At 42.3% G+C, this 19,008-nt stretch overlaps 1 protein-coding gene across 2 annotated transcripts; it reads left to right on the top strand.

The window, feature by feature from the left end:
* The first annotated feature begins 15,554 nt into the window (after positions 1–15,554).
* LOC120528246 (zona pellucida sperm-binding protein 4-like) lies at positions 15,555–18,667 on the top strand. 2 transcript variants are annotated; one of them, XM_039752369.1, is made up of 12 exons: positions 15,555–15,751; positions 15,831–15,952; positions 16,043–16,115; positions 16,267–16,428; positions 16,503–16,690; positions 16,972–17,069; positions 17,144–17,271; positions 17,418–17,607; positions 17,684–17,831; positions 18,000–18,075; positions 18,301–18,423; positions 18,527–18,667. In XM_039752369.1, exons 1-12 carry the CDS (start codon positions 15,595–15,597, stop codon positions 18,646–18,648), a joined length of 1,587 nt encoding a protein of 528 aa, XP_039608303.1. In that variant the 5' UTR covers positions 15,555–15,594; the 3' UTR covers positions 18,649–18,667. The 2 variants fall into 2 exon arrangements, with proteins under 2 accessions (XP_039608303.1, XP_039608304.1); XM_039752370.1 differs by lacking the exon at positions 18,527–18,667 and adding an exon at positions 18,498–18,517.
* Positions 18,668–19,008: the final 341 nt, after the last annotated feature.

Below are 19,008 nucleotides of genomic sequence, written 5' to 3'. Positions count from 1 at the left end.
ACCCTGATAATCACATTTTTTCTCTACAGAGTGCAGCCACGGACATCGAAAAGAAAAAATGGTCCAAAGAAGGGTCCTTCTGTGATGGAGTTTGGACTCACCAGCAAACTAACAAACCTTTTCTCCCAAAAGCTTCTTTTCCAGGAATGGCAAAAATAGCCCATGGCCTCGACCATGCCGGAAGAGACGCCATGGTTCAAGATGTCGAAAAGCATTGGGAAGCTGTAGGCTTCTCCACCTACGCAGAGCAATTCTGTAAGCGATGTGCCTTGTGTCAAAGGTTTAATGTGGGAAAAGGCACACAGGTAAGTCCCGCCGTTACTCCTAACCCAATGGGACCATTTGAGCACCTCCAAATGGATTTCATTGAACTAACACCGTCTAGAGGTTACCGATATTGCCTTGTGATTGTCGATGTGTTCTCCCGATGGGTAGAAGCTTTCCCTTCTAAACACAATGATGCTAAAACGGTTGCTAAAGCACTAATTAAAGAAATTATTCCAAGACGGGGCATCCTGCAAAAGTTACAGACAGATAATGGTACTCACTTTGTGAATTCCATTATAAATGAATTGACTACCTGGCTACAAATCAATGTGCATCACTACTGTAATTACCATCCACAAAGTGGGGGTATTGTGGAACGATGCAATGGCACCCTGAAAGCTAAGCTTGCAAAAATTTGTGAACAAACCAATTTATCCTGGCCAGATGCTTTACCCCTGGCTTTAATGGGATTGAGGGGGCGGACACATCGGCAATTTGGACTATCGCCATTTGAAATTCTGACTGGACGACCCATGCCCGTTGGCATGGTTATAGGAAATGTGAATCTGCATACCGTGGACAATGATCTTCTCTCTAGTCTTACAGGTCTCAGAGCATCCCTAAAGGAAGTCCACGAGCAGGTTAATCAGGCCTGGAGAACCAGCCCTCCATCTGAAGACTCGCAGATTCCCTTGGGTACCTGGATTCTGGTCCGAGACAACCGGAGAAAACATTGGCATCAGCCCAGGTGGAGAGAACCATTTCAAGTTCTTCTATCCACACCTCACGCTGTCAAGGTTGAAGGACTGCCCGCCTGGATTCACACTTCCCATTGCAAAAAATGTCACTCCTCCTGCTGATCCTGACTGTATCCGTTTTTCCTTGTCTACAAAGTAAAGTGACCCTGACTTTCCACAAAGGACAAACTGCTTCACTGCAAGTCGATTTTTTGTTCCTTTATAAACTGTGGCCCTACTAGACAGGAGCACTGGGCTTGGTCCGATAAATATGTTTGTGTTACAGCTTCCATGTTTCAGGGAAAGATAAAAACTCAAGTGTTTGGCAGTTATTTAGGAGGAGGATATGTGGACACCTCAGATGACTGGTGCAATCAGTGGGCCCTTGATTTTGCTAAAACCGGCCTAAATGACTGGGGTGGTACATTCCTAATAATACCTCCCCAGATGGTTCCATCACCCGTGCACTTGCTGGTCTTACCTCTCTATCTAATGAATTGGCCAATAATTCTGGAATTTCTAACCCCTGGGACCAGTGGTTTCTTTCTACTTTCGGCTCCTGGGGCCAGTGGCTCAAATCTGTTTTTATCTCATTAGCAGTTGCTTTTATTTTCTTATTACTCACTGCTTGCTGCATAGATCCCCTTATTCGATATATTGTTTCTAAATATTTTAATACTTCTCTCGCTAAAGCTTATCTATTACATGAAGAGAGTATGTTGCAAATTTCTTCAGGTCATACCCCATCCCCCTCTCTTCCTTCTTCTCCACCCTCTACCTCCCTTCTCTCTATCTCTTCAGTCTAAACACCTATTCAGGTAAATACTTCAGTTTGATCAAAAGGGTGGAGTGTGAAATAGAAAAATACAGATACCAAAGTATGAGATTGGAAAATAGGAATTAATGATCAGAACTGAAGTGCGTGCTAAGCAAAATGCCTATAGTGCAAGTGCAAGTGCAACTTCCCGTTTTTTCCTAACAGACAAAAAACCACAAGTGACCAACTGATGAACTTTAAAATCAACTGATGAACTTTAAAAATGTTGATCCAAGCAAATTGTTGTAAAGATGTAATGTCTCGAAATTCTTGTGCAACTAAAGTCATAAGATAAAGCTTTGCCCTATAAAAGATTTAGGACACCGACTTCTCGGGGCAGATGAAGGGCAGGTGTCCTAGGACTGTGCTTCTCTGTAATTCTTACCTTTGCCTGGTGTGTATTAATAAAAGATTTAATACTAACTTTAATCATATCTCTCTGTCTTCAGTCACAAGAAACGACACTAGAGAAAAAGTGTCCACACCATGCAGAGTGAACCGTGTGAAAAAAGATTTTTTAGCCTATCTAGTTCAGTCTACAACTTTTTTCACCACCACTATGTGCTCAATAAACATGATGCACCTTGTCTAAAAAAGCTGCTTGAGATCAGATGGACAAGCCACTATGAGGTGACAAGGTGCACTGTAGACAATCAAGAAGAAATCCTTAGTATCCTATCTGAGATGACAGAGGATGGTGATGATACAGTTGACCTGTGTACCGAGGCATTAGGCCTGCTATGCCAAATTAAGAGGCATCACTTGTCTGAGATTGGAAAGTTCCCAGTGCGGGTGCTTGGTGTCTTGAAACCAGCAAATGCTATTCTACAGTCTCAGTCAGTTGATCTGTGCAGTGCTTCTGAGGTTTAGTGCAGCACTGGACTCCTTTAAAAACATCCGTTAGGATGACTGTTGGGGAGTGTCATCTAATATGGATTATATGAATTCCCTCTTGGGATTAATAAAGTATCTATCTATCTATCTATCTATCTATCTATCTATCTATCTATCTATCTATCTATCTATCTATCTATCTATCTATCTATCTATCTATCTATCTATCTATCTATCTATCTATCTAATGCTGAGGATGAGTCACGTCCAACAAAGAGAAGGAGAACAATGAGCAAACACCTGGGTCAAAGTGTTGTACTCTCAACTTTGGGCTCTACAGACTTTGGTGACCCTACCATTTCCCCCCATCAGTCTCTGAATAGATCCCTGCTCAACATCCATGACAGGGCCATTTCAGAAATAGAAACTAGATTTTCACACAAGAATATTGACCTGATGAGAGCCATATCTAGTGTTGCTCCCAAATCTATCACATTTCTAGATCCCATCCTGTTGCACCCTCTGGCTGTGATGGGAGTACAAGGAACCCTTTCCTGAGTTGCATAAATTGCATGTAACAGCCCTGGTCATTGGTGTGTCTTCAGCATCGTGTGAGAGTTCCTTCTCCACTTTGTCACGGGTCCTAACCCCCTATCGTCGCACCATGTTACACAAAAGAAAGAGGAATTTAGTGATTTTGGCCCATGAGAAGTCCATAACAAATAACTTGGCTATGGATGAATTTGGAAGAGCGTTTGCAAAGTTAAATAGGAGAATGTTGTTGTAGAGTGGATTGAAGTGAAAGGAGAGTGGAGCTGTTCAGTTGCAAATGGAGAGTTCAGTTGATGCAAAACAAACAAGCTTTAAACAAGACAAAAAGACAAAAAAGAAGAAAAAAGTTCAAATGTTCTGTTCTAATCTGTTGTGTTCTACAAATTAGTTTGAGAATTGTAGGAAAGACATTTTTTTTTTAATTACTATGCCATTCCTTTTTAGTTTTGTATATATTGGCTATATTGAGAGGTCTTATTTTATTCTTACTTTATTTTGCAAATTTATTTGAGAATTAGGCCATCCAATTAAGATAAATTTTATATTGTTGGTTGTAAAGATCTGGATGGATATTTTATTTTATTCTTTATTTTATTAGATTTTTTTCTTCTATTTTTCAGTTTTATTTTTCAAAACTTAGTGAATTGATTTTTTTTTTATAACTTGGCCTACCATTTTTAGTTTTGCTAATATTGGCAATAGTGAGAAGTGTTTTTGTTGGGTTCGAATATATTTGATTTAGGCCATCCAATTAAGATAAATGTCATGTTTTTAGTTGTTTTAATCTGATGAGGAAAATTTTTTTTGTTTTTTGTTGTTTTATTTTTCAGTTTTCCTCCTTAGGGATTGCCACCTTATTGTGGTCAGGGGGTTTTCATGCCTCGCGGACCCTAAGAGCCACACCAGCAGAAGCTTAGCCTTCAGGTGGGACACCCAAGTTGGACAGGTCTTAGGGTAGAGGCCTGACAAAGTGCAATCCAATGACATGACGAAAACAGTTATCCAGAGCACCCCCACCACCACCACCACCCCACCCCTTTCCCGTCTCCGTCGCCACCATGTGCCCCCTTCATATTTCTGTCAGCCCCCTCATATATGTCTGTCTTGAGCCGGCCCAGCTAGCATGTTTTATTTTATTTATTTATTTATTTATAAAGCACTTTAAACACAACATCAAGGCTGACCAAAGTGCTGTACAATAAAAGCCCAACATATCAGACAAACAATAACCAAAGGGTAAAAGAAACAGAAACACATAAATACATAAGAGCTGAGGAGATTTATAATAAAAAGTACGCAGACAGTCAACATATCATACTGGGTTAAAGGCCAGGGGGTAAAAGTGCGGTTTTAAATAAGATTTAAAGACAGCGAGTGACACAGCCTGACTTGAAGTGCTACGGCAAATTGTTTCCAAGTTTTGGAGCTGCAACTGAAAAAGCTCGATCACCTCGGAGTTTGCGTCGTATCTTAGAAACGCATAAAAGCACCTAAATCACACTGAAAATCTGTGGAAAGATCTGAAGATAGCAGACCACCAACGCTCACCATCTAATGTGACTGAACTTGAACAGTTCAACTGTAAAGAAGAGTTGGGGCAAATATCGAGTGGGCTCAATCTAGGTGTGCAAAGCTGATAGAGAAGTTTCAACAGACTCAGGCCTGGCATTAAAGCAAAAGGGGGGTCAACAAAATGACATTGGCATTAGGGGGTGATCCTTTAATCATCTCAGTAGGTCTTGTTTATGTTTTTTTTTTATAATTCTTTGACTCTTCCCTGAAGAGTGACAGACAGCATGGGATCCTCAAAGCCACTCTCCAAAGATCTGAAAACAAAGATTGTTGAGTCTCCTGTTTTAGGGGAAGGCTACAAAAATCCATCTCAGAGGTTTAAACTGTCAGTTTCAAGTGTAAGGAATGGAATAAGGAAATGGAAGGCCACAGGCACAGTTGATGTTAAACCAACCTAGCAGGTCTGGCATGCCAAGACAAATACAGGAGTGGCATATGCAGAGGATTATGAGAATGGTTACAGACAACCCACAGATCACCTCCAAAGACCTGCAAGAACATCTCGCTGCAGATGGTGTGTCTGTACATCGTTCTACAACTCAGCACAATTTGCACAAAGAACATCTGTATGGCAGAATGATGAGAAAGATGCCCTTTCTGCACTCGCACCACAAACATAGTCACTTGTTGTATGCAAATGCTCATTTAGACAAACCAGATTCATTTTGGAACAAAGTGCTTTGGACTGATGAGACAAAAATGGAGTTATCTGATCAGAACAAATAATGCCTTGCATGGTGGATGAAGAACACCACATTCCAAGAAAAACACCTGCTACCTCCTGTCAAACTTGGTGGAGGTTCCATCTTTTTGTGGGGCTGTGTGACTAGTTCAGGGACTGGGGCCCTTTTTGGAGTCGAGGGTCGGATGAATTCAACCCAATTTCAAAAAATTCTTCAGGATAAAGCGTCAGTCACAAAGTTGAAGTTATGCAGGGGATGGATATTCCAACAAGACTATGACCCAAAACACAGTTTGAAATCTACAAAGGCATTCATACATAGGGACAAGTACAATGTTCTAGAATGGCCATCACAGTCCCCTGACTTGAAGATCATCGACAATCTATGGGAAGATTTGAAGCAGGCTGTCCATGCTTGGCAGCCATCAAATTGAAGTGAACTGGAGAGATTGTATGAAGAATGGTCAGAAATACCTCCATCCAGCATCCAGACACTCATCACAGGCTATAGGAGGACAGCATCGAGAGGTAAAAGATAGATAGATAGATAGATAGATAGATAGATAGATAGATAGATAGATAGATAGATAGATAGATAGATAGATAGATAGATAGATAGATAGATAGATTATTAAATTAAAGAGTAATAAAAATGCATGTAAAAAGAGACAATAACTTTGAATAATGTTAGCGTTTACAACCCCAGGGTGGAACTGTGGAAGATGAATATTCTCTTCGTTCCCTTTTACTAATTCATGTCTGAGAAGTAAGCTTTACAAAACCATTGTCGCGGATGCCAGGGGCGACGACCCGGCTGGGATGCCTTGGAGGACCGGAAGTGGGCCTGTGACTATCTGGGATCACGTGGGGGCCGCCTTCCTTGTTGCTTTGGGGGCCACGGGTTCAGGGCATGGAAGCCCCACCCTATAGAGGCCCGTGGTCACCGCCAGTAGGCGCCCCAATGCCTTGGGGACTTGTGACCTCAACACTTCCGCCACACCAGGAAGTGCTTTGGGGTAAGATTTAGGAGGACACCCGGGGAGCTGCCGGGAGAACAGCCGGCATTTCCATCACGCTGTGGCGTGGCCAAGAGTGGAACGCCGGGAACCACCTGGAGCTCGTCCGGGAGTATATAAAAGGGGCCGTCTCCCTTCAATCAAGGCTGGAGTCGGGTGGAAGCAGGACAAGGCACCAGAGAGGTGTGGAGGCGGCCTGAAGAAAGGCATTGTGAGGCCAGGACTGAGTATTGGGGTTTGTGCACTTATTTGAACTGAGTCTGAGTGACTAAATATTTGTAAATAACTGTAAATAAAACACGTGTGGTGGTGAAGTACAACATGTCCGCCTATCTGTGTCCGGGTCAAGTCCACACCATACATTATGTAATAGCATGCTTTGCTGAGCAAAACAGAAAAACATTTGTCCAAAGGACTTAATGTCTGAGCATTCCACACCTGAGTCTGCCTTATCACGTTTTCCCTTAGCTTACATCTGAACGCCATAACAAACGGGGCCAAGAAATCAAGTTTTGCAAGGGACGTTGAAGAGGCTCAAGGATTGTGTATAATAAACGTGTTGACTGTTATATTTCATAATGATATTAAGTCACGCATTCTAGGGGTATATAAACTTGCCCCACCCAACAGACGGGGTTCAGAAGAGCCCTGACGCTGTCATGTATATTGATTGTCTGCTTTTCTGAACTCTTCTCACTGTGACTCTGCAAAATAAAGCTGCTTTATAACCAGTTATGTGGACAAAGACTTCAGACAAGACAGCAGGTGTTAAGAGTCGCATAGTGTGGGGTCTCCTCAGTCTGTCACTGAAGCTGCTCCTCTGTCTGGAGATGATCCTGTTCAGTGGATGCAGTGGATTCTCCATGATTGACAGGATCCTGCTTAGCGCCCGTCGCTCTGCTACAGATGTCAACCTGTCCAGCTTCATTCCTACAATAGAGCCTGCCTTCCTAACAAGTCTGTCCAGGTGTGAGGCGTCCTTCATCTTTATGCTGCCTCCCCAGCACACCACCGCATAGAAGAGGGCGCTCACCACAACCGTCGGGTAGAACATCTGCAGGATCTTATTTCAGATGTTGAAGGACGCCAACCTTCTAAGGAAGTATAGTCGGCTCTGACCTTTCTTACACAGAATATCAGTATTGGCAGTCCAGTCCAATTTATCATCCAGCTGCACTCCCAAGTATTTATAGGTCAGCACCCTCTGCACAGTCACTTCTGATGATCACGGGGTCCAGGAGGGGCTTGGGCCTCCTAAAATCCACTACCAGTTCCTTGGTCTTGCTTGGAGGCTCCACTAAGTATTGATGTCATATCTCTGTTGAGGTGCACACATTTATGCCCCTGTCTAATTTTGTTATGATGCATATTGCATATTTTCTGTTAATCCAAGAAACTTAATGTCACTGCTGAAATACTCCTGTTTCCATAAGGCATGTCAGATATTAAAAGGAAGTTGCTACTTTGAAAGCTCAGCCAATGAGAAACAAAAATTAAAAGAATTAAGAGGGGGTCCCAAACTTTTTCATATGACTGTATATGATATCCTCATTGTCTTACACACTTGAGTGTTTTACTGGTTGTCAGAAGGAAGATGGAAATAATTATATTATATTATATTATATTATCTATACTAATAAAAGGCAAAGCCCTCACTCACTCACTCACTGACTGACTGACTTACTCATCACTAATTCTCCAACTTCCTGTGTAGGTAGAAGGCTGAAATTTGGCAGGCTCATTCCTTACAGCTTCCTTACAACAGTTGGGCAGGTTTCATTTTGAAATTCTACGCGTAAGGGTCATAACTGGAAGGTATTTTTCTCAATTTACTGTAATGGAGTTCAGCCAGTTCAGTGGGGGGCGGAGTTTCGTGTGACATCTTCACGCCTCCCACGTAATCACGTGATCTGACTGTCAACGCAGTACGTAGAAAACAAGGAAGAGATCCAAAATGCGCTGAAGAAAACATGCATTATATAATTGAGAAGGCAGCGAAACAATAAGAAGCGAGCGAGTGACATATATTACCATATTAATGAGTGCTGCTACTTCGGAAAGAAAGAAAGGTGTAAACCTAAACTTTAAATTAAGTTCATAGACAGGGTGCCGCTGGTGTTTCTCATGCCCACAGGTAATGCGGGATACAAGTTTAATGATAGGACGCAGGATATAAACGAGAGTTTTGATCACTTTGTAACTAAGTTAAAATCGCAGGTGAAGGGGTGTGTTTATGCAAATTAGCTCAATAGCTCGAATTTGGATATACTACAGTAGGTTCTATTTAGTCGCCAGAAATATCTTTGATAGGAATGGAAGTTGGATTTAGTCTTTAAATTTCTATGGTGAAGAAAAATTTATGCAATGATGATTAAATTTAACTTTCATTCCTACTAAACATATTTCTGTCGACCAAATAAAAATTACTTATATTTAAAATTTAAATAGAACTTGAACAAATAGTTCATAATACCCACGCAGCACTAAGTGCACGTAAGAGCAGGAGTCATCCATTTTAACAAGTAGCATATTGCACTGTTACGAAATAGCCTGCCCATTTAATTATTTAGGAATGGATAGATAAATTAAGATTTTGTACAAATAATGTTTTAAATTTTTCTTTCTCAGTGGATTCTGGCACCCCCAGCAACAGCTCCTCGCACCCCAAAGCAGATATGTGTATATATTTATAGATAGATAGATAGATAGATAGATAGATAGATAGATAGATAGATAGATAGATAGATAGATAGATAGATAGATAGATGGATATATACAGGGCGGCACGGTGGCGCAGTGGTAGCGCTGCTGCCTCGCAGTTAGGAGAGCCGGGTTCGCTTCCCTGCGTATATATATATATATATGCCAGCAACACTCATGACAATGACAAAACAATTACATTGTCAATCATGTTACATTATTATTAAAATGTTTCCATTTCTTTTTCATTACTTCTTTAACACACTACTTCTCTGCTGCAAAGCGCAGGTATTTTGCTATATATGCATATGTATATATGTCTATATGTATATATATATATATGTATATGTATATATATGCATATATATGTATATGTATATATACTGTATATATGTATGTGTGTGTGTCTGTGTCTATATATATGACAGCAACACTCATATCAGTGACAAAACAATTACATTAACAATCATCTTACATTATTTTTAAAATGTTTCCTTTTCTTTTATCATACCTTCTTTAACACACTACTTCTCCGCTGCGAAGCGCGGGTATTCTGCTAGTATTATAATATATTAGACTAGATTTGCATAGCTTAGATCAGTGATGAGCTGATCCTCCTGTGAGGATTTTGGACATCTCTGGATCTGCGGTTCTTGAAGCTGATACTCCAATTAGCTGTGAACCTCCCACCTTCACTAAAATTGCAAAGATGGTGGACCAGCTGAGGGTAGGGAAGGCTGCAGGGTTCTGTGGTATCTGTGGGTGAACTTCTCCAGGCTGGTGGCCAGCTGTCCTCCTGGCATTGCAAATAATCTTTCCTTCCATTTTGGAGACGGACGTCATCCCAAGTGGCTGGAAAACGGGACTTGTCATCCCTATCTGGAAAGGGAAGGGTGATCGCCTGGATTGCAGCAACTACAGGATGAAAACACTGCTCTCAGTGCCAGGTAACGTCCTTGTTAGGGTCATCCTCAATAGGATCAGTGATCACTTGCTCACCTACCAGCGACCGAAGCAGTCTGGTTTGACGCCTAAGAAGTCTACCATCGACTGCATCCTGGCACTGAGGGTTCTCATGGAGCGCAAACATCAATATCAACAGAGTTTCTTTACAGCCTTCGTAAAGTGTTCGAGTCAGTTGATCAAGCAGCCCTGTGGGACATCCTGAGACTTTAAGGGATCCTATCAAGGTTGTCGGATATCATGGCCGGCCTGTACACTGGTACTGTGAGTGCTGTGCAGAGAGGGGGCAGACCCTCTCAGGTGATTCTGGGGTCCATCAGCGGTGTGTTCTGCTCTTACTGTGTTCAGTGCTTGCATGGACTGAGTGTTGCATAGTGTCGTAGGGTCCAGTGAATGGGGGGCATCTGTTGGTGAAGAAAGATTCACTGATCTTGACTTTGCTAATGATGCTGTGATTATTCACAGAGTCAATGAAGGCTCTGATCGGTGCAATCAAGAGACTGAGTGAGGAGTCTGAGTGTCTGGCCTTGTGAGGGTCCTGATAAAAACCAAAGAGCCAGACCTTTAATGGCTTCTTGGGCACGGCCATCAGCAGTGTGTCTGCGGAGAGAGTGTCGACCTCATCGAGAGGTTTACTTACCTCAGCAGTGACACTCATATCTCTGGTGACTCTTTCTATGAAATCAATACATGATTTAAGAGAGCATGAGTGGTCATGAGGTCACTTGATAGGGGTGTGTGGTTCTCCTTATATCTGAAAATGATGAAGGTCCAAGTCTTCAGAGTCCTGGTGGCCCCTGTTTGTCAGACATGGACGATATCTGGTGACCTGAGATGAAGACTGGACTCCGTCATGTGTGTCTCTTCAGAGAATCTTTGGGTCCCACTGGTTTGAATTTCTGTTGCTCCTGGAGGCCCAAATGAGGCACATGACCTGCATTGTAAGGGAGCTTACATCACTAGTTTAAGTTCAAAGTTTATTGTCATGTGCACAGTAAGTAAACACGTTTCCCAGTATAATGAAATTCTTCCTTTGCTGTCTGCACCAAATAACATAATCAACATATAAAGATGAACATAAATAATAAGCAGCAGATAGATAATAAGTAACAGAGGCAGCGTAAAGTATAAAAACAGAATAGAAGTATAAAGTGTAATGTGCAGGTAGGTGTGTGATGGACAAGACCAATACAGTTGTGTAAGGTCGACAGAATGAGGTGGACCGCGGTTATAAACTCCAATCAGTTATTTAGGAGGCTAATGGCCTTGGGGAAATTTCTTTAGCCTGGAAGCCCTCATTTCATACTTCTATACCTCGTGCCTGAGGGTTGAAGTGTGAACAGTTTGTGTTGGGGGTGAGTCGAGGCAGATCTCCTGCAGACACTGCAGTTGTAGATGCTCTGCAGAGAGGGCAGTGGGGTCCTGGTGATCTTCTCATCAGTCTTTCCCACTCTCTGCAGGTATCTGCAGTCCATAGCATTAGTGGTGCCGTACCATTCAGTGATGCAGCTGGTCAAGATGCTCTCAACAATACAGCTGTAAAAGATGCCGAGGATCTTAGTCGACATACCAAACTTCCTCCGCTTCCTCAGAAAGTCCAGCTGCTGTTTGGCCCTCTTGACGAGCTGTTTGGTGTTAAGTTTTCAAGTGAAGTTCTCAGTGAGGTAGACACTATGGCCATGTGACGCAATTCCCAGAGGGTGATCCTTATTGAGGACTTGAGTGGCTGGACCAGGCCAAGGGTTTACCCATGTAACCTCTGGCTGCGACAGATAGGTCATTTCTGGAGGGTGGGACTGGACCGCATGTCTGCCTGGGGGGTTGCCAACCGGGATCCTGTGCTGTTTTGTCATGTGGTGGGTGCGGTAACGTGTTGTACCAGTGCATGCTCCCCATCCTGACTTGATTGTCTTACCCCTCACAAAACCCCAAAAGTCATCAAATTCTTAAGCCACATTGGCTTTTTCGGTTTTGATCAAACCAGCTCCGCGGTCCCTTCATTTCACAAGCTTGTCTGTTTTCTCCTCGTCTGTCCCGGTCTTAAGATGAGAAGAATGACAGCACTTGAGTGTTTTACTGGTTGTCAACTGGAGGATAGGAATAATTATAAATTTACATTAGATTAGATTCGACCAGATTAGAATAGTGAAAGGAAATCTCTCTGTGATGCATCAACGGTATTGTTTCACTAATATCAGGCAGTTTGTCATTCGATAGGTGAATTCATGCTTGGACAGACTGGCTCATTTTACCACATAATCAAGCGGCGACCAACCACAGACATGTCGGCGATCCATTGAAGCACTACAAACGAATGAGGCTGGCGTAGCGGGATCGTGCGTTTATCTCTCTCGCGGAACGCAATGCTGAATCAATTCGTTTGTTCTCGCCAATCGATTCCCACTGTGAGTGACAGTTGTACGTTACTGTGCTGAGTGTTCACTTGCTGGCCTAATTCTTCGGTTAGAAAGAACCGCACCTACACCAGAGAGTAGATAACACCCTTCTCCAGCTTGCTTCAGGTACTTTGATAGATTTGTATACATGTGTGGTATCTAAACAGAAATAAATGAATACAATAAGTGCATAAATACCGATGGAATACATATATGAACATAAGTAATTAAAGGTCAAAGTTACACAGTATTCAGGAAGAGCAATGTAAAACATATCTCAACTTTACGTATTGTTTAATCAAACCAGTAGGTGGCACTATTAACCATAATTAAAGGTACAGCGTAATGCCCAAGACGGCATTCGTTTAGAAAAAAATACCTTTACGTTTAATACTGAAAAAATCAACACATTTTAACGTCTTGTAGCGTAGAAAAATACAACTCATCTCTCCTCAAAGGTCAACCGTGCACAGACTTAACAATATGTTCATTCGCAAATAGCAAACATAGCTATAATAACGCTTTTGTATACTTGCACTGAATATCAACATAAGTTGCAACAATAGCTAAGATATTAAGTTACAGTGAACACTGCAAAAAAAAAAAACTTTGTCAGTATCGCTCAACACACAGTTACAATAGTTAACAGCAAACAAGCAGGTAGAGACTGTGAGCGCGTTACAATTCAGAAACAAAACGCCGTGCATAGTCTTGTGGGCCGTGTCTTAACTCGGTTCAGCAAATATCAGGGAATTTTGTACACCCTGCTTTCTGTAGGACTTCTTTTATTGCTTCGTGAAACTACTCATGTAGTCATGACTGTAAAAATACATCGCCAAGTAGAAGAGTAACTGACTGGAAGGTTGAGATATGTGCTATAAAATGTAGTGGAATAAAAGTAAAAAGTTTCTGCAGATAAATCTTGTAAATAAAATTACAGAAAAAAAAAAAACCCAGAAACAATTGTAATTCTACTTCGTTACTTTCCATCACTGCTGCCCGCTTGCCTTGAAGTGACCACTCAAATCATCATCCTTCTATATAAAAGCGGTCGGAATTGTCCTTCTGTCCCTTGAGTGCTACGCAGGCGCGGTGTTTTACACACGCCCAGTCCATTTTGCAATGCACGATGGGATTTGTAGTTTCGTTTTTCCAGGTAAAAGATGATTTTCTACTCCAGACTGTGCGATATCTTCTTCTTCTTCTTTCTTACTATATAAAAGCGGTCGGGATTGTCCTTCTGTCCCGTGAGTGGAAAGCGTAACGGTATTCTGCTTATCACAGGCTTACTACTTGCAGCTTGCGGTACGAAGCGACATGATGTGAGCAGAGTTCTGGTGCTCCCATCGTTCCCTTGCTTTTGTGCGCGATGCGCTGGAAAAATAGACAAAATTATGTCTCTGGAAATAATTAATGTTGATGGAGAACAAATGCCACACCGCATAGTAAATATCAGGGGGGTTCAAAAGGGCGACCTCAATATAGAAAAAGAATTTAAATTTCATTACAAAAATAACAGAAACTACGAGTATTAAAGTAATACCGCTCAAATGCAATATAACCAAATTAATGAGTTTGTCTAAAATATCAAATTGATCTACATATTGAATTGCCTTAAGAAGAGGTCAACTTCAAAGTCGGTCGCCTTAAAAGACGGGTCAGCCTAGTATAAAAAAAAAAATCATGACCAGTGTCAGCCTCTTACACAAAATATTTGATGAACAAAAAGCTTATTGCAAAGCAGCTCTACGCTCGGTTTATTATACCTCAATTGCAATAAATGTTTGAAGACTTTTTTAAAGTAATTTTATTCATTTATTTATCTTATTATGGGCTACATTTTTTTTATCCCAGGACTCATCTCATGCTATACGCACTGCAAAGTCGTTGATTGACAATTGACAAATGTTTTCGTTATTAACCCATCAGTGGAAATAAATACACTTGTGAAAAGTTACATAAGGTAAACACTACATAGTAATTAAATAACCAAATACGAAAAAGCCCTTAAAACCGGCTAAATTCGGACACGTTCGTGGACAAACGCGAAAGAAAGGACAGACAAACGCATCAGTAAAAGAAACTTTTATTTTTGAAACGATGAGCCCCATGTTCTACTTTCCGATGACATCGCGATGCCCTTGTGTGTGAGAAACAAAAGTGGGACAAATCAACGAAGAGAAGTCCGCACTGCACCAGGGGTGATAATTAAAGGATACAGAGAGGGCTTGAACACCATCTAAAGTAAAATAAGTCTAAAAAAATCCCCTTCATTCCCCACAGCTAATGAAAAAAAAAAATAAATAACAACTGGATTTGCGGCACGGTGACTGCATAAGTTAACGAAAAAAAAAAAATGCCCGTTATTAGGATTCGCCGTTGTCGGGAAACTCATCTCCAAATACTAGAACATGCCTGCTAAACAATGAAATGAAATAACAGGTTAAAATGAAATGCTAAAAAATGAAGAGGGAAAGATGAAATTGGAAAAAGATGTTAAAAAAGTTGAACCACGAGAAAGTATGTGAAAGATAATATTTTTTTATGGAAGTATTTTTCTTCTACATCATTTCCGGAAGGAATTTCAATTAAAACAATACGGCTGATCTAACTTTTAGTCATTTAGTTTCCAAAATTCAAAAATGTTGTGAATTAAAAAAAAAAAAAAATTCAGAAAGAACCTCTTTCTTCTGATTTATTAATCAGTACTTAATTAACGGGTCATTCCAAAACCTTACAAAGCCCTTCTTTAGACATACTCGTACCTATAGCTGTCACGTTTCTCCTTTTTTTTTTTTTTTCTTAGTTGAGATTTCCTGATTTCCCTCACTAAATTAAAAGATCGCACTGCTGAGCGGTCACTTACACGCGGTCTTCTACTGGACATATCAATCCGATGCCGTGACGTGCTGATTGCTCATTAAAGCCGCACGAGCAGAAGGCGTGCCTCAGACTTCCCGCGCTTTCTCACTAACGAGTAACTTGCGCGCGCCGCCGCTGATGATTTAAACCTGCGCTCTCTTGTTCATGTGGTGTTTCTGTTTGGCGAATTCACAGCATGGCACGTTTGGATTGTTGGGGCTTTTTCTTGCTGGTCGTTTGCCTGATGGGGGTGCAGTTTGTTTATGCGGCGTCAGGAGACTTGACCAAAAAATGCGATGGTGACAAGATGATGATGCTGTCAATTGCCGGCTCTCCGACCGTTTTTCTTCAAAGTGAGTGTGGCGTGTCCTCGGTACTTGGACTTGTCAGCGCCTGCGTATTCCAGTAAAGCTGGTAAACTATCTTTTTCAGAGACGAGTGTTGGACTGGTAAAGGTGACCAACAATCTCCCAGGAGTTGTCATCCGTGAAAAGTCTGGCCGCACCACACTAACTGTGCCCTTTTCTTCAACGTACGGTTATGCGTCTGAGAAGGTGAGTAGCGCCGACGTTTCAGCCGTTGGTTACTGTTTTTAAATTAAGTTGTATGTCATTTGTGGTCTGAGCCTCTTCTGCTCACTTTAGAGCTCCCAATACGTCGTGACCATTGCCGTTGGATCTCGCTCAAATCTGAAAACCTTCACATGCCCTAAGCCAGGTATGCTTCTGTTCAGGGTTGGAACATGGAGTCTTTTTATATGTGTGTGTGTGTGTGTGTGTGTATTATATGTATATGTATATGTATATATGTATATTTATTTATTTATTTATGTATTTATTTATTTATTTTAAAAAAAAAAAAAAAAAAGGTCGTCGAGTTCTTAAGCTTCCGGCAGATAGATGTGCCGTTGTGGACAGCGAGAAGCTCCCTTGTGGAGGGTCTTCATCCATCACTCAAGCTGACTGTGAAGCCAGCAACTGTTGCTATGATTCAGGCAGCAGCACCAGTCCATGCTACTATGCCAATGATGGTAAGTGGTTGGAGAGTGCGAGTGAGCAAATGTGGCTGCTACTGGATATTCATGCTTGTGTTTGCTTTTGCCAGTGACTGTGCAGTGCACCCTGGATGGCCAGTTTGTGGTGGTGGTGTCTGAGAATGTGACCCTTCCTCCCTTGGATCTTGGGTCCATCCAGTTGGTGGACAGCAGTTCCCCCAGCTGCAGCCCTGTGACCAGCCTGTCCAGCTTTGTCATGTACCAGTTTCCCGTCAGTGCCTGTGGCAGCACAGTTCAGGTGAGACTCCATCTTGGTGATGTGCAGCAGCAAGCACTCTGTCAACCATAGGAAGCCAGAGAGCTGAGTAATAAGATCTCTGTATTAGACCTGATGGCTTGTGGTGGATCTAATATTTTAGTCCTCATTTTGTAGTTATTCTGTCCTAGTAAAGGGGATCAGGTTTGTTTTTAAGTTGTTGGACCATACAGACCTTAGAAATGATTTGCTGATGTGCTAGAAATGGAAATCCCCCTGCAATGACTTCATAGATTGCAGTAATTCTAATGTCCCTGTTTCAGCTTTCTGGTGGCAATGTGACTTACCAGAACACCATGTCTGCTGCCATTACTGTGAGGAGTGGTCCAGAGGGCTCCATCACCAGGGACAGTGTCTACAAGTAAGGCTTCTGAACCTGCATCCTCTGACCCTAAATGTGCTCTACCTGCTCTGATGTGGTGTTTCTCTCCTCAGGTTATTCTTCCAGTGCACCTACTCGGGAAGCCAGGATGTGCAAGTGGAGGCTGAGGTGTATACTGTGGCGCCACCTCTTCCAGTAGTAGAGCAAGGGCCATTTGACCTGGAATTGGTCATTGCTACAGGTACTGTTGGGTGGGGTCCATGATCCTTCCATTCCTTTCACAGAATGGTTTGAAGGTACAATAAAACATGGTAGATTTGTAGTTCCGAGAATCATATGGTTAGCGTATGCAATTTCCAGTAATTTTCTGCTCTTTTCCATGGTCAGATTCCTCCTATGGCTCCTACTATGTGGATGCGGACTACCCAGTGACCAAAACTCTGAGGGATCCTGTGGCTGTGGAAGTGCACATCGTGAACAGGACTGACCCTAACGTTGTGCTGACACTAGGGGACTGCTGGGTCACTCCAGGACCTGCTGCTTCCAGCCAGCCCCAGTGGAGCCTTCTGGTGAATGGGTAGGTGACCACCTTGTGGGAGGGTAAGGTGAAGAGGGTGGCTGGTCCATGCTAACTGGAGGTCTGTTTGTCCCAGGTGCCCATACGCAGGGGACAACTATTTGACTAGCTTGGTGACAGTGGACGGCACATCTGGAGTAGCCTACCCAAGTCATTACAAGAGATTTGTGTTTGAGATGTTTGCTTTTGTGGACCCTGTAGCTCAGCAAGCCTTGGCTGAAAAGGTGGGTTTTTGTGGCAAAGGGTAATCCTGCCTTGTTGTTTCTGTGGTCTTGCTTGAAATACTGCGGTGGGCTTCAGTTTGGAGATCGGTGTATGGATACAAACCAGTGACGTCTGAAGCTTCTCTGCTGTGTGGCTTCACGATTTGTGTCCCTGGCTTTTCTATGTAGATCTTCATCTACTGTGTTGCTGCTGCCTGCTATCCCTCTGCCACAGACCCCTGTACTCAGAGCTGCCCTGTAAGAAGTAAGTAGCCCGTGGCCGTTTTTGGCTGTGGTTTTTGTTTTGTAGGACATGGTGTCGCTGTTACTACAGTAATTCAGTGCCTTGTAATTGATGCTTTGCACACTGGTATGGAGACTGTTTGTCTCATAGACATGGTGTGAAAACTGGTTGACTGCTTGGTAAAGGGGGATCGGTTTGTGAAGCTAAACAAATTATTTTTTATTTTTTATTTTTTTTTCCTCCCAGGATCTGGCAGAGCTGCAGAAAATGTGGAACAAATTGCTTCATCCAGGAAGAATGTGCTCATTCACAGTGGTCCTGTGGTTTTTGAGGCTGACGGTATGCAAACCTCCAGACTGGAGCAGAAAGGTAACCATCTTGATCCTTCTAGAGTAGTCCAGAGTTCTGCTTGAGGTCTTCATCCTTGACTGTATGGCTTGTAGAGTAAATGTCCTTTGTCTTCCTCCCACAGCCTCTCTTCCCAGTGGATACCTGGTGCTGGGAGCTGCAGCTGCCATGTTGATGCTGATCCTGGTTTTAGCTATAGTTGCTTTGAGAAGGTTGAACAAGCAGAAAGAGAATCTGAAATTTTAAATAAAAGGCTCTTCATGAATGGTTGGAATCTTGTGCAGTTTTTAAATGGAGTGACACCTGTGGGTCTTGTGTCTAAAGCTCTAGCTGTCGATTTTTGGTTTATTATGAAATTGGCGGTTACCTACACTTCAGCCATAAACCCACCCTTGAACTCTTTTGTTGCATTTATTGCTGGCCTCCTTTACTTATCACATCCCATCTTTGCCAAGTCTACTCAAGGAGTGCTTTTAATGGATTGTTGGACGATCAGGGAACTGTCTGCTTGTACAGGACTGCTTTCTATTTAACTCTGGGATGTGTCTGAGCTACCCTCTATACCCTGAGCAGCTCATGGTATCGCATGGAGGCTTTGAGCTGACA

Source organism: Polypterus senegalus, chromosome 4 (genome assembly GCF_016835505.1).
Source record: "Polypterus senegalus isolate Bchr_013 chromosome 4, ASM1683550v1, whole genome shotgun sequence".
NCBI lineage: Eukaryota > Metazoa > Chordata > Cladistia > Polypteriformes > Polypteridae > Polypterus > Polypterus senegalus.
Note: the sequence above shows the minus strand (reverse complement) of the source record. Positions and strands in the feature narration are given on the sequence as shown.